Source organism: Pseudorca crassidens, chromosome 20 (genome assembly GCF_039906515.1).
Source record: "Pseudorca crassidens isolate mPseCra1 chromosome 20, mPseCra1.hap1, whole genome shotgun sequence".
Taxonomy (NCBI): Eukaryota; Metazoa; Chordata; class Mammalia; order Artiodactyla; family Delphinidae; genus Pseudorca; species Pseudorca crassidens.
Window position 1 is genome coordinate 26,422,471 of NC_090315.1, and position 16,008 is coordinate 26,438,478.

General features: G+C 36.8%; 1 protein-coding gene across 1 annotated transcript in view; it reads right to left on the minus strand.

Moving 5' to 3' along the window:
• The window catches only part of ITFG1 (integrin alpha FG-GAP repeat containing 1), a 236,755-nt gene that overhangs the window by 200,055 nt on the left and 20,692 nt on the right, over positions 1-16,008 (minus strand). Inside the window, exon 6 of the mRNA XM_067718121.1 lies at positions 9,100-9,194. Within this exon, the coding sequence (XP_067574222.1) occupies positions 9,100-9,194 (95 nt within the window). The remainder of the gene's footprint in view (positions 1-9,099; positions 9,195-16,008) is intronic.

Consider the following 16,008-nt stretch of genomic DNA (forward strand, 5'->3'; position numbering starts at 1 on the left):
GCCACAAGATCAGCAGGGGTGTGCAAGGAAAAAAATATAAGAATCTTCTGTAGCTCCATCAAATGTACTATGAACAAATGATACTCTTGAGTATTAAAGTGCATCTGGGTCTGAAATTCTGCTGAATTTTAAAACATTTAAGATACAAATTAGTATGCTCAAAAATCAAGTTTAAACTTCTGAATGCAGCACGAACAGAGTGATGCCTTGCTATAATGACATCCTTGAGATTCATACCATTGTAGCTCTTGAGTCTGGAGATCTTGTTTTTCATCTTTGATCCCTTGGTTTCTAGTATAATGCCTTGCAGAGTAGAGGCTCAGTAAATAATTATTGAAACTGATGAATTAGTGAAAAAGGATTTGTGATATTAAAGAAATTTCCAGGTCACATTGAAATGCAAATCAAAATTACAACGAGATGTCACCTCACACCTGTTAGAATGGGTAGCATCAAAAAGGGACTACCCTGGTGGTGCAGTGGTTAAGAATCTGCCTGCCAATGCAGGGGACACGGGTTCGATACCTGGTGCGGGAAGATCCCACATTCCGCGGAGCAACTAAGCCTGTATGCCACAACTACTGAGCCTGCGCTCTAGAGCCCTTGAGCCACAACTACTGAAGCCCACGTGCCACAACTACTGAAGCCTGCGTGCCTAGAGCCCATGCTCTGCAACAAGAGAAGCCACCACAATAAGAAGTCCGCGCACTGCAACGAAGAGTAGCCCCTGCTCTCTGCAACTAGAGAAAGCCCTCGCGCAGCTACAAAGACCCAACACAGCCAGAAATAAATAAAAAATAAAATAAATTTATATATTAAAAAAAAAGACAGGTAACAAATGCTATTGGGGATGTGGAGAAAAGGGAACCCTTGGGCACTCCTGGTAAGATTATAAATTGGTATAGTCACCATGGAAAACAATACGGAGGTTCCTCAAAAATTAAAAATACAACTACCATATGATTCAGCAATTCTTCTTCTGAGAACCCATCTGAAGGAACTGAACACCTCACCAACAGATCAGCCTCTAAGTTCCTACATTTGGCTGTGTGTCAGATGCTAGGACTATGATAACCCCTCTTTCTTGTTCCTCTTTCAGGAACAAGAAAGAGGGGTGGAGGAATGCTTAAAGAAATTGTTATAATCTACCTGAGTTGTCACAGCCAAGATCTTATCTTTGCTTGATAAATGTATGTATGTATGAAGGATATTACATTACTCTTTCTCATTACTTTGTACAGTGACCCCAGTTAGCTAGAAGCATCCATTTACTTCGGGCAGCAGTTCTCAAGCTGTTTGGTGTCAGGATCTCTTTAAACTCTTAAAAATTACTGAGGACCCCAAAGAGGTTTTGTCTATGTGAGCTATATCTATTGATATAATTTACTATAAAACTTAAAACTGAAACATTTTTAAAACATAAGAATACATAAGCACACATACAAGACGTCAGAACGATGAGGTCATTATATGTTTTTAAATTTCTGGAAAACTCTATTGTACACTTGTGAGAGAATGAGAGCGAGAATGACAGTGAAAAGAGTGAAAAGGCAAATAGTGTCTTATAGTTTTTATGAAAATTATTTTGGCCTCATGGACCCTCCAAAGGGGTCTTTGGGATCCTCAGGGATACCCAGACCACACTTAGAGAACGGCTGGCCTAGGAAAAGATTAGGGTTATTACAGCAGGACTGCAAAAAAGAGATAATATTCAGCTTTTGATTTCCAAAAATGGCAGTTATTGAGTCTCTATCCAGAAAAAAGTATTTAAAGTCAGACTTTGTTAAGAATGAAAACAGATATCTAAATCCCCAGAATTCTGTTTACATATTAAAAGAAAAACCTAAGGATCTGAACAAATTTTACTTTAAGTCACAGGTAGAAACAACTCAAGTCTGGATGTTAGCTACCTAGGGAAGCGATGAGAAGGCTTGCGGTAAAGAGGAGGAGTCGGAGATTGCAGGAAGACAGAGTAGAGTCAAGGCCAGTTTCCCTGACCACTCTTAATGTGAGGGTTCAACCTCGAGGGGGATAACAATGATGAAGTTGAAAGGAAAGCAGAGTACAAAGGAAGACCAGGACCCTGCTACTGGAATTCATGGAGGAGCCTATCTTTTGAGATGATAGCTATGTACAGGGGTTATCCTCACAGAACAAAAACAGAGCATGGAGGGTGTAACCTAGTATTCTCAAACTTCCCTTCATTTTCATGTGTGGCAAAGGGACTTAAGACCCCCTGTGCTGAATAGCAACAGTAGCCAAGCCGAGGGCCGATGGATCTTCCAAGGGCTACTACTATGGTAGAAGGCAAATGAATTCCATGGTAGACGATGAACAGTGGACAATCCAAGTCAGAGGGCTGAATGGAAGAGGTGGAGCTTCAGAGGAATCCATTAAAACAGGATCAGATTCAAGGCAGGATCAAGTCAACCAGGGAAGACTGTGAGGCTCTGACTGAGCAAGGAGAAGAGATCAGGAGGTCTCCAGCTGCCAAATACCAGCAGGGCACTTAATACACAAGGGCCATCAATATGGCTGTGTAAGAACCTCAGAGCAGATACAAAGAAAGACCTCTTCTTCCAATTCCCTGAGGACATATAAGCCTATCCTTAGGCTCACCCAGTTGCCATTTTTGCTAGGAGAAGAGAAATGGGTTAATATCCAGAAAAACTGAAAATTTAACCAATAAATTAAAACCCTCAAGAGACCAAGATACATAATTTTAATTGAGAAGTTTAAATTCCATTTCTCCAATACCTGCCCAAGGCACAGAGCCTTGATTTTAGAAAACAAAGAGGTTATGTTTCCTGTGTATACCTATGTTATAATCTGTTAAAATTTTAATGCCAGTATTTATGATATTCCTTTTAAAGTGAGTCTTCTTTTATTTAAATATAATAAATCTCTTATTTAAATATAATAAATCTCTTATTTAAATGATCAATGATTCAGACTGTTCCTTTTATTTATGGCAAACCTATAAGAAGGTTTTGATGACCCACATGCTCTATAAGGCAGGACACAGGTAAACAATAAGTTCAGGAATTAATTCCTCAATAGCAAGGTATGAATCCCTTGAATCCCAAGGCCTCTTTTGAAATGCATGTCCTGTTTGGCCAGGGAAAATCTGTAGCAGCGAACTTTTACCTTGTTTTCACTTGGGCTAGGCATTATACACTGCAAAACTTTTGTTGGGATAAATTGTAAGGGAAAAGTTTACTGCAAGGGATGAAATTAACTTTGTGGAAAATTCAGGGCAAATGGGGGTCAGTTTGAGAACATCAGCTGGCTGAAGGAAAGACAGTAATGTCACCAGAGCCCCAGGAGGATGAGAGAGACCAAGAACAGTACAGATGAAGGGACCTCAAGATAGGTTTCACCCATTTCACAGCTGTACTTAAGGCCAGCATTTCCACCAGTATTCCCTTTCATTCTTCACTCTTGGATATTGACGTTAGGATGGGAGAGTAAAACAGAAATGAAAATGTTTTGGTGTTACTTCTTTGAAGAATACATCCTGAAATCACATATCTATGTTCACATCTCCCGTCAAGCCACAGCTTTTTTGAATAAATTAGTGAAGTTCAACAGTACTTCAACAAGTAAAAGTATGCTTTAAAGAATTTATACATATTTACTTTTGGATTTTCCAATTGTTGTAATGGGATGACTTGTATTCATGTCATTTTCAAATAAAACGTAAAATCTACTGAGATACCTCTTTGGATATATTTTCCAACATCTGACAACAATCACTTCCTCTTTCATTAAAAAAAAAGTTCCTTACAGGCAGAGTTGGTGTTGATTAAGGAAATCTAATATTACTGAACTGAAAGAAACTAAGTTTCTAAAACCATATACGTAAAATAAAACTTTCTTCAAAAAGGAATTGTAAAAAACAAGTCTGTCTGTGAGTGTGTGTGTGTGTGTGTGTGTGTGAATATAAATGGAATGATGTCCATCGACAGATGAATGGATAAAGAAGATGTGGCACATATATACAATGGAATATTACTCAACCACAAAAAGAAACGAAATTGAGTTATTTGTAGCGAGGTGGATGGACCTAGAGTCTGTAATACAGAGTGAAGTACGTCAGAAAGAGAAAAATACTGTATGCTAACACATATATATGGAATCTAAGAAAAAAAAAAAGGTCATGAAGAACCTAGGGGCAAGACAGGAATAAAGACACAGACCTACTAGAGAATGGACTTGAGGATATGGGGAGGGGGAAGGGTAAGCTGGGACAAAGTGAGAGAGTGGCATGGACATATATACACTACCAAATGTAAAGTAGATAGCTAGTGGGAAGCAGCCGCATAGCACAGGCAGATCAGCTGGGTGCTTTGTGACCACCTAGAGGGGTGGGATAGGGAGAGTGGGAGGGAGACACAAGAGGAAGGAGATATGCGGATATATGTATACGTATAGCTGATTCACTTTGTTATAAAGCAGAAACTAACACACCATTGTAAAGCAATTATACTCCAATAAAGATGTTAAAAAATAAATTAATTAAATTAAAATAAAATTTAAAAAAAAGTATTTTACACTTTAACTCCTCAACTTTTTTGAAAAACAGGTAGCAAATAATATTTACACAAAAACAGTTATATAGATTAATGGAACAGGATAGAAAGCCCAGATATAAACCCATGCACATATGGTCACCTTATCTTTGATAAAGAAGGCAAGAATATACAGTGGAGAAAAGAAAGCCTCTTCAATAAGTGATGCTGGGAAAACTGGACAGCTACATGTATAAGTATAAAACTAGAACACTCCCTAACACCATACACAAAAATAAACTCAAACTGGATTTAAGATCTAAATGTAAGGCCAGACACTATCAAACTCTTAGAGGAAAACATAGTCAGAATACTCTATGACATAAATCACAGCAAGATCTTTTTTGACCCACCTCCTAGAGAAATGGAAATCAAAACAAAAATAAACAAATGGGACCTAATGAAACTTAAAAGCTTTTGCACAGCAAAGGAAACCATAAACAAGACCAAAAGACAACCCTCAGAATGGGAGAAAAATATTTGCAAATGAAGCAACTGACAGAGGATTAATCTCCAAAATTTACATGCAGTTCATGCAGCTCAATAACAAAAAAACAAACAACCCAATCCAAAAATGGGCAGAAGACCTAAATAGACACTTCTCCAAAGATATACAGATTGCCAACAAACACATGAAAGAATGCTCAACATCATTAATCATTAGAGAAATGCAAATCAAAACAACAATGAGATATCATCTCACACTGGTCAGAATGGCCATCATCAAAAAATCTACAAACAATAAATGCTGGAGAGGGTGTGGAGAAAAGGGAACCCTCTTGCACGTTTTTTGGGAATGTAAATTCATAAAATACTTTTAAAGGAAGGAAGTTTTATTACTTTTACCAACCACCAGGCATGCTTTACTCATTTGCAATTAGTATACTATATAAAAATGTAATTGCAAAAGCTGATTAGAAGTGTTTGAAAACTTGTTTAAAAAAAAAAGGGAGGAATAAGAAAAAGAAATAAGAGGCATCCAAGTTAGAAAGAAAAAAGTAAAATTATCTCTGTTCATAGATGATATGATCTTATATGTAGAAAACGCTAAAGATTCTACCAAAAAAAAAAAACCTGTTCAGACTAATAAATGAATTCAGAAAAGTAGTAGGATACAAATTAACATGCAAAAATCAGCTGCATTTCTAAACACTTACAATGAAAAATCCACAAAGGAAATTAAGAAAACATTTCATTTACAATAGAATCAAAATGAATAAAATACTTAGGAATTAACTTAACCAAGGAGGTGAAAGACTTATATAATTAAAAACTATAAAACATTATTGGAAGAAATCATTAAGAAGACAAATAAAGGAAAACACATTGCATGTTCATGGACTGAAAGACAATATTGTTAAGATGTCAATACTACCCAAAGTGACCTATAGATTCAGAACAATCCTTACCAAAATCTCAATGGCACTTTTTACAGATATAGAAAAATCTGTCCTAAAATTCATATAGAATCTCAAGAGACCTCCTAAAATAGTCAAAACAATGTTGAAAAAGAACAAAGTTGGAGAACTCACACTTCCCGATTACTAAACATAATCCAAAGCTGTAGTAATCAAACCAGGATAGTACTACAGGGAACTCTCCTCAATGTTATGTGGCAACCTGGATGGGAGGGGAGTTTGGGGGAGAATGGATACATGTATATGTATGGCTGAGTCGCTTTGCTGCGCACCTGCAACTATCACAACATAATTGGCTATATTCCAATATAAAATAAAAAGTTAAAAACAAACCCAAAAAAACCCCAGTGAGGTACCAGCATAAATACAGACATATAGGTCAGTGAAAATAACAGAGAACCCAGAAATAAACCCTTGAGTATACAGTCAAATGAATTTTGACAAGGGTGATAAGCGGGGAAAAGACAAGTCCGTTTAATAAATGGTGCTATGGGACTTCCCTGGTGGTCCAGTGGTAAAGAATCTGCCTTCCATTGCAGGGGATATGGGTTCAATCCCTGGTCAGGGAACTAAGATCCCACATGCTGCAGGGCAACTAAGCCTGCATGCCCCAACTACTGAGCTTGAGCACCTCAACAAGAGAGCCCGAGTGCCGCAAACTACAGAGCCCACACGCTCTGCAGCCTGAGCACCACAACTACAGAGAGAAAATCCCCATGCCACAACTAGAGAGAAGCCTGCGCACCGCAACAAAGACCTGACATAGCCAAAAAAATAAAATAAATATTAAAAAAAAATAAATGGTGCTAGGAAAACAGGATATACATGCAAGTAATGAAGTTGGAACCTTATCTAACACCATATATATAAATTAACTCAAAATGGTTCAAAGCTCTAAATGTAAGGGATAAAAGTATAAAACTCTCAAGAGAAAATACAGGGCAAAAGTTTCATGAAAGTGCATCTGGCAATGACCTTTTGGATAGGACACCAAAGGCACAAGGCCACAAAGGAACAACAGAAAAACTGGACTTCATGAAATTAAAAATTTTTTGCATACAAAGACACTATCAACAGAGTAAAAAGATATCCCATAGAATGAGAGAAAATATTTGTAAATCATGTATCTGATGAGGGAGCAATATTATGAACAGAGACTAACTAAAACTTAACAACACCAAAGAAACAACCCAATTGAAAAATGGGCACAGGACTTAAGTACACACTTCTCCAAAAAAGATATGCAAATAGCCAATAAGGACATGAAAAGGTGCTCAACATCACTAATCACCAGGAAAAATGCAAATCAGAACTACAAAGAGGGAATTCCCTGGCAGTCCAGTGGTTAGGACTCAGTGCTTTCACCGCTGGGGCCGGGTTCAATCCCTCAATCCCTGTTTGGGAACTAAGATCCAGAAAGCCACGTGGAGCAGCAAAAAACCAAAGAAACAGAACAAACCCACACTACAATGAGATATCACATTATACCTATTAGAATGACTACTATGAAAAAAAAGAAAATAACAAATATTGGCAAGTATGTGGAGAAACTGGAACCCTTGTACACTGTTGGTGGGAATGTAAAACGATAAAGTTTCTGTGATGGCCATTCCTCAAAAAATTAAACACAAAATTATCATATGATCCAGCAATTTCACTTCTGGATATATACCCAAAAGAACTGAAAGCAGGATCTCTAAGAGATGTTTGTACATGAAAGTTCACAGCAACATTATTCACAACAGCTAAAATGTGGAAGCTGAGCAAAATGTGGTTATATACAATTCAGCTTTAAAAAGGAAGAAAGTTGGGCTTCCCTGGTGGCGCAGTGGTTGAGAGTCCGCCTGCCGATGCAGGGGACATGGGTTCGTGCCCCGGTCTGGGAAGATCCCACATGCCGCGGAGCGACTAGGCCTGTGAGCCATGGCCGCTGAGCCTGCGCGTCCGGAGCCTGTGCTCCGCAACGGGAGAGGCCACAATGGTGAGAGGCCCGTGTACCGCACCAAAAAAAAAAAAAAAAAAAAAAAAAAGGTCACAATGGAAATTTTACATTACGTGTATTTTACCACATTAAAAAAAACTGGAAAAAAATGAGAAGGAAGAAAATTTAAGCATTTAACCTGCCTGTCTCAACTGTACTTCGGGTGACTAAAAAGATAATAACAGATGTTCCTTTTGTTTGTCTGTTTTAAATAGAAAATTCCAGCTGATAATATATGTTGAGGAGTGATAGATTTAGGGTGCTATGATTTTGTAAATCCTTTTGAAATAGTGGACTTGACAATGATCATCAACAGCTGCTTAAATCTAATCACTGGCTTAGAGGAAATACAGGGGACAGAGTCACATATTAACATCACGGGGACACTATCAGCAAAATCCACACTTTGAGAAATTCTTTAAGACAGGTGTTTTTTCTTCGTATGTATGTACATCATTTAGCTCCTAATTTGATAGAAACAATTAGGAGAGAATTGGGGCATTTTGAATAGTGAGTAAGTATTTGCTATTAAGAGAATATTGTTAAATTTTTTAATGTTTGGAAATGATTGTGAGGTTGTTAAAAATAAAAAAGTCTGTATCATTTAGAGATACAGATTGAAATATTTATAAATGAAATGATACAATGCTTGGGAATTCCTATAAAATTATCGGGGTGGGAGGAGGGCTCATGGGTGGTTATACAGATGAAACAGGATTGGCCATATACTGATTATTGTTGAAGCTGGGTAATGATTAAATGTGCGTATATCATACTATTCTGCCTACTTTTCTATATTTAAAATTTTCCATAATAAAACTTTTTTGAAGTCTTTGAAATTCTTTAACACATAAGGTAAATATTTTTCTTACAATTAAATTTACAGCATTTATTAGTCAATAATCCAAATTTTGATGTGGTTAACAAACAGCAAAAAACAATAACTAAAGACTTATTTATTGCATCCAGTACTTTTTACATTTTTCCGATATCACTAACTTCCTTATAACCTTTTAACATTTTGGTCTTAATGTTCAATTCAATAACAAATGACTACTAGGAAAACAGTAAAAATCTCATCATTCTTTGGCAGCCTAAAAGAAATACTTTACATTTATGTGCAACTCACCTGCTGTAAAATCTTCAGTTAGATCAATGAATGCATGAGAATGTGGAATCCGCATTTTACTTTTAATGGTCAATGCAGGATGCCATGATAAATTCCTAAAAGAAAAATTTTTTTCTTAAGGCAAACATCAAATGAGCACTGTTTTAAAACAAAAATATCTGCATGCAAGATATTTTAAAAACGCACTTATTCTTAGCTCTGTCACATACTCTAAAATTCACTCTTTCAGAGTGTACAATTTAGTGGTTTTTGTATATTCACAGTGTGCAGCCATCACCACTATCTAATTTCACATTTTCATCACCTCAAAATGAAACTCTGTATTCATTAGTAACTTCTCATTCTCCCCACCATCAAGCCTCTGGCAAACACTAATTTGCTTTCTGGCTCTATGGATTTCCCTATTTTGGACGTTTCATATATATGGAATCATATAACATGTGGCCTTTTGTGCCTGGTTTCTTTCACTTGTAATAATATTTTCAGGTTCATTCATGCTGTAGCATGTGTCACTACTTCAGTCTTTTTTATCCCTGAATAATATTTAATTACATGGCTATATTTTTTGTAAATCTTTTTCAACTGTTGATGGACATTTGACTTGTTTCCACTTTTGGCTATTACAATTAAATGCTGTTATGAATAATCATGTACAAGTTTTTATGTGGACATATACATATGTTTTTTGTTTTGTTTTGTTTTATTTGCGGTACGCAGGCCTCTCACTGTTGTGGCCTCTCCCGCTGCGGAGCACAGGCTCCTGATGCGCAGGCTCAGCAGCCATGGCTCACGGGGCCAGTCGCTTCGCGGCATGTGGGATCTTCCCAGACCGGGGCACGAACCCATGTCCCCTGCATCGGCAGGCGGACTCTCAACCACTGTGCCACCAGGGAAGCCCCTACATATGTTTTTGATTCTTCTGGGTATATACCTAGGAGTAGAATTGCTGGGTCACATGGTAACTCTATACTTGACTTTCTAAAGAACTGTCAAACTGTTTTCCAAAGTGGTTTCATCATCAGACATTCTCACTAGCAATGTATGGGTATTTCAATACTTTAATTCCATTATGAACACTTACTACTGTCCCTTTGTTTTATTATAGCTACTTACTGAAGGGTTCTTGTGGTTTTGATTTATATTTTCCTGATGTCTAATGATGTTGAGCATGTTTTCATGTGCTTGTTGGCTACCTGTATATCTTTAGAGAAATGTCTACTCAAATTCTTTGCCTATTTTTCTTTTTTTTTTTGCAGTACGCGGGCCTCTCACTGTTGTGGTCTCTCCTGTTGCAGAGCACAGGCTCCGGACATGCAGGCTCAGCGGCCATGGCTCATGGGCCCAGCTGCTCCGCGGCATGTGGGATCTTCCCGGACCGGGGCACAAACCCGCGTCCCCAGCATCGGAAGGCGGACTCTCAACCACTGTGCCACCAGGGAAGCCCCCTTTGCCTATTTTTAAATTGGGTTATTTATTGCTTTGAGTAATAAGAGTTCTTTATATAGACTAGATCCTAGATCTTTAACTGATGCACTATTTGCAATATTTTCTCCCACTCTGTACAGTCTTTTCAGTTTCTGGATAGTGTCCTGTGCTATGTAGAAGCTTTTAATTTGACAAATCCAGTTCTAATTTTTTTGTGTTGCTTTTTTCTTTTGGTGTCAGATCTAAGAACCCATTTCCAAATCCAAAGTTATGAAAATTTACCCCATGCTTTCTTCTAAGACTTTTATGTTTTAGCTCTTATATTTATATCTTTAATTCTTTAAGTGTAGGAAAAATAACTTAATATTATCATGGGTGATATTTTCCCGACACTGTGGAGAATGATTATCTTTTATAAATATTAATTCCAAAGTTTTCAGCCATGAAAAAGAATGAATTTATACCCCTATCTCATACCATATACCAAAAATTAACTCAGATGTCTCAAACTGCTAAAAGAAATAGAACTCTTGTATACTGCTGATGGGAATATAAAATGGTGCATTAGCTATGGAAAACAGTTTGGAAATTCTTCCAAAAGCCAAACAATGAATTGCCATATGACTCTGCATTTCTATACCTAGATGTATACCAATAAGAATTGAAAAACACACTGTTTGCAGATGACATGATACTATACATAGAGAATCCTAAAAACTCTACCAGAAACCTACTAGAGTTAATCAATGAATTTGGTAAAGTAGCAGGATACAAAATTAATGCACAGAAGTCTCTTGCATTGATATACACTAATGATGAAAAACCTGAAAGAGAAGTTAAGGAAACACTCCCATTTACCATTACAACAAAAAGAATAAAATACCTAGAAATAAACCTACCTAAGGAGACAAAAGACCTGTATGCAGAAAACTATGACACTGATGAAAGAAATTAAAGATGATACAAACAGGTGGAGATATATACCATGTTCTTGGATTGGAAGAATCAACATTGTGAAAATGACTATACTACCCAAAGCAATCTACAGATTCAATGCAATCCCTATCAAACTACCAATGGCATTTTTCACAGAACTAGAACAAAAAATTTCACAGGAGATAAACCCACACACATATGGTCACCTTATCTTTGATAAAGGAGGCAAGAATATACAATGGAGAAAAGACACCCTCTTCAGTAAGTGGTGCTGGGAAAACTGGACAGCTACATGTAAAAGGATGACATTAGAACGTTCCCTAACACCATACACAAAAATAGACTCAAAATGGATTAGAGAACTAAATGTAAGACCGGACACTATAAAACTCTTGGAAAGGGGCTTCCCTGGTGGCGCAGTGGTTGACAGTTTGCCTGCCGATGCAGGGGACACGGGTTCGTGCCCCAGGCCGGCAAGATCCCAGGCCGGGAAGATCCCACAGAGCAGCTGGGCCCGTGAGCCGTGGCCGCTGAGCCTGTGCGTCCCGAGCCTGTGCTCCGCAATGGGAGAGGCCCGTGTACCGCAAAAACAAACAAACAAACAAACAAAAAACTCTTGGAGGAAAACATAGGAAGAACACTCTTTGATATAAATCATAGCAAGATCTTTTTTGACCCACCTCTTAGAGTAATGGAAACAAAAATAAACAAATGGGACCTAATGAAACATAAGCTTTTGCACAGCAAAGGAAACTATAAACAAGACAAAAAGCCAACCCTCAGAATGGGAGAAAATATTTGCAAATGAAGCAAATGACAAAGGATTAATCTCCAAAATATACAAGCAGCTCATGCATCTCAATACAAAAAGACAAACAACCCAATCCAAAAATGGTCAGGAGACCTAAATAGACATTTCTCCAAAGAAGATATACAGATTGCCAACAAACACATGAAAGGATGCTCAACATCACTAATCATTAGAGAAATGGAAATCAAAACTACAATGCAGTATCACCTCACACCAGTCCGAATAGCCATCATCAAAAAATCTACAAACAATACATGCTGGAGAGGGTGTGGAGAAAAGGGAACCCTCTTGCACTGTTGGTGGGAATGTAAATTGATACAGCCACTATGGAGAACAGTTCGGAGGCTCCTTATAAAACTAAAAATAGAGGTACCAGATGACTCAGCAATCCCACTACTGGGCATATAGCCTGAGAAAAACATAATTCAAAAAGAGACAGGTACCACAACGTTCACTGCTGCACTATTTACAATAGCCAGGACATGGAAGCAACATAAGTGTCCTCTGACAGATGAATGGATAAAGAAGATGTGGAACATATATGCAATGGAATATTACTCAGCCATAAAAAGAAAAGAAATTGAGTTGTTTGTAGTGAGGTGGATGGACCTAGAGTCTGTCATACAGAGTGAAGTAAGTCAGAAAGGGAAAAACAAATACCATATGCCAACGCATATATAGGAAATCTTAAAAAAAAAAAAAAAGGTTCTAATGAATCCAGGGGCAGGACAGGAATAAAGACACAGATGTAGAGAATGGACTTGAGGACATGGGGAGGGGGAAGGGTAAGCTGGGACAAAATGAGACAGTAGCATTGACATATATATACACTACCAAATGTAAAATAGATAGCTAGGGGGAAGCAACTGCACTGCATGGGGAGATCAGCTGGGTGCTTTGTGACTACCAGAGGGGTAGGATAGGGAGGGTGGAAGGGAGACGCAAAAGGGAGGGCATATGGGGATATATGTATATGTATAGCTGATGCACTTTGTTATACAGCAGAAACTAATACAACATTGTAAAGCAATTATACTCCAACAAAGATGTTAAAAAAAAAAAAAGAATTGAAAACAGTATTCAAACGAATACTGGTACATGAATGCTCTTAGCAGCAGTATTCACAATAACCCAAATATCTACCAATGGATGAATGAATAAACAAAATGTCATATACCCATACAATGAAAATATTATTCAGTCATAAAATAACTGGAGTACCGATACATGATACAATATGGATGAATCTTTAAAATATTATTCTATGTGAAAGAAGCCAGACTCAAAAAGTCACATCTTGTATGATTTCATTTATATGAAATACCCATAATAGGAAAATCCTAGAGACAGAAAGAAGATTAGTGGCTACCAAGTGCAGGGGTAGAGGGGAAAGGGAGAGTGACTGCTTAATGGGTACAGGGTTTCCTTTCGGAGAGATGAAAAGTCACTGGAACTAGGTGATGGTTGCACAATGTTGTAAATGTTCTAAATCTCACTAAAGTGTACACAATGATGGTTAATTTTAATAATGTTATGCAAATTTTATCTCACTAAAAAAACCAACAGTACTAAGTTTTCACACATCCTTCATTTAGTTACTCCTAATGTTAACATCTAATATAACCATAGTGCATTTGTCAAAATCAGGAAGGTCATACTGGTAAACTATTAGGAACTACAGAAAGAAGAGCAAGTTTAAATAAAATCATCTCCCCACAATTCCTCACTAGTGAAGAACACTCCAGTGTCAAAGGCATTCCTATTTATCAAGGCCCTACTTAAATCAGCTTCCTCCAAAAGGCCTTTACTCCTCTCTCACTGTTTCACCATTATACTTTTCTCTAGTAATAGCACTTTAGTTTGCATTATAGTTACTTGAGGAACTGTTTCTCTGAGAGTGTATCCTAGGTATACTGACTCATAGATATTTGTATCTACAATGCCTAACCAGGACCTGGCTCCCAAATACTGGCTGAACTGAATCGTAGTCTTAAGTAGCATCTCCTATTCTTCTCTACTTCTAATTAGAATTTGCTATTTTTTTCACAGTATTATGTTCCAGTCCAATATGGAAGCATAGATATGTCATCTCCAAAGAGCAATTAAAGGCTAATTAAGTCTAAGTTAATTGTCAACACAGTATCCAATTGAGTAGACAGCAAACAAGGTTCACCTGTGAATTTAGTTTTGCAGTGTTTGGAAAGTGGGAAGAAACAATTGACTAATTTGTTATTAGTAGGTGGATTCTGGAAAAAAGAATAAGCATTCAACAGGAGAAAATTTTCTCTATGCAAAGGGTTCTACAAACAGTAACTTCTTCCCAGTAACCTTCTTCTACATTCTTTTTAGCACATATTGGGCCTCATCTATAACCTAAACAAGACACTAAAAACCAAACCAAGCAGTATTCCTACAACTTGATTGTATTACTTTAACTAAAACCCCATAATATAGGGTTATGATAATAAGAAAATATTAATATACATTGAAAAGTTATATTTAGCATTTGTTGCATGGTAATTCAATACCAAGCATTCATGTCATGTTTTTCTTTCATACTACACAAGGTCAGAAATGCTTAAAATAATTTCAATTAAGTCCAATTTAATAATCATTGGTTCACTTCTCTTTAAGATATGCCATTTATTCATCAGTTCTTTAAATTCTAAGCATTAAAGTATTTTTAATTACATACAAAATAATCAGGCTCAGGCTAGAGATCCTACGACAAGTTTGACATAAAGTCATTTCAGAAGAGTTTCGCATGTTCCCAACAAATTTGTAATTATATGCTGAAAATGAATTAAAAAAACACAAACTTTTACACAGTTGAGCTCCATGAGGTTAATCGTGTGGCTGTCTTTAATTACTATGCTAGTAGTTACTGATCTAATTTCCCATATTTTTTTACAGGTTTGCTTTGAAACAAGTTATAGCTAGAATTTTGGAAAACCTCAACTAACTTGTGACATTTTGTCTTAGGAACTATTTAACAAAACGTACATTTCAAATGAAGAATCTAGAACAGCGATAAAGCAAAAGTCATAAAGTAGCAGACTATGGGTCAAATTCAGCATAAAATGTGTTTTATTTGACCTACACATTGTTTAAAAAAGTTTGAATTCAGAGGTAAAACAAATTAAAAATCAGATTTCAAATAAAAATCAGGATTTCCAACTTCTCTTGAAATATCAGAAGGTCTGGCAAGCAACTGGTCCTGTTTACACAGAGCTAGAGTCTCCAGGCAGGTCAACTCTGAAGCTTCCCAAAGTGTTCACTCACTTTGTTTTCCTTCTGGGCCCCATCGGACACTTTAGTTTGCAACTCATAATAAAATATTAATTGTAATATTGCTACCCTGAACATTTCAAATCAATATTCAAGTTCTTCATAGTATTTTAAGTTTTACACTTGTTGCCTATACTCTGATATTTTACAGTAATATCTCTTAAAAGGCAGTTAGCAGATTCTTATAGTTTATTTTATATACAGTGTCTATTTACCATTCTGATGACTACCAAAGGTGGGTGGAGAAAGAGCTTTTGATTCTTTCATGGTACATTTTAAGATGACTGACAACTTAAGTTGCCTAAGATAATTAAATTGTTTAAAAACTTAAATAGGTGAAAATAAAATTCATTTCTCCTTCTGCCTTTAATGTTGCTCTTTATACACAACATAGTTTTTCAGTAAGAAGCAGACACCATATTTTTCAAGCAATTATACCCATATAAACT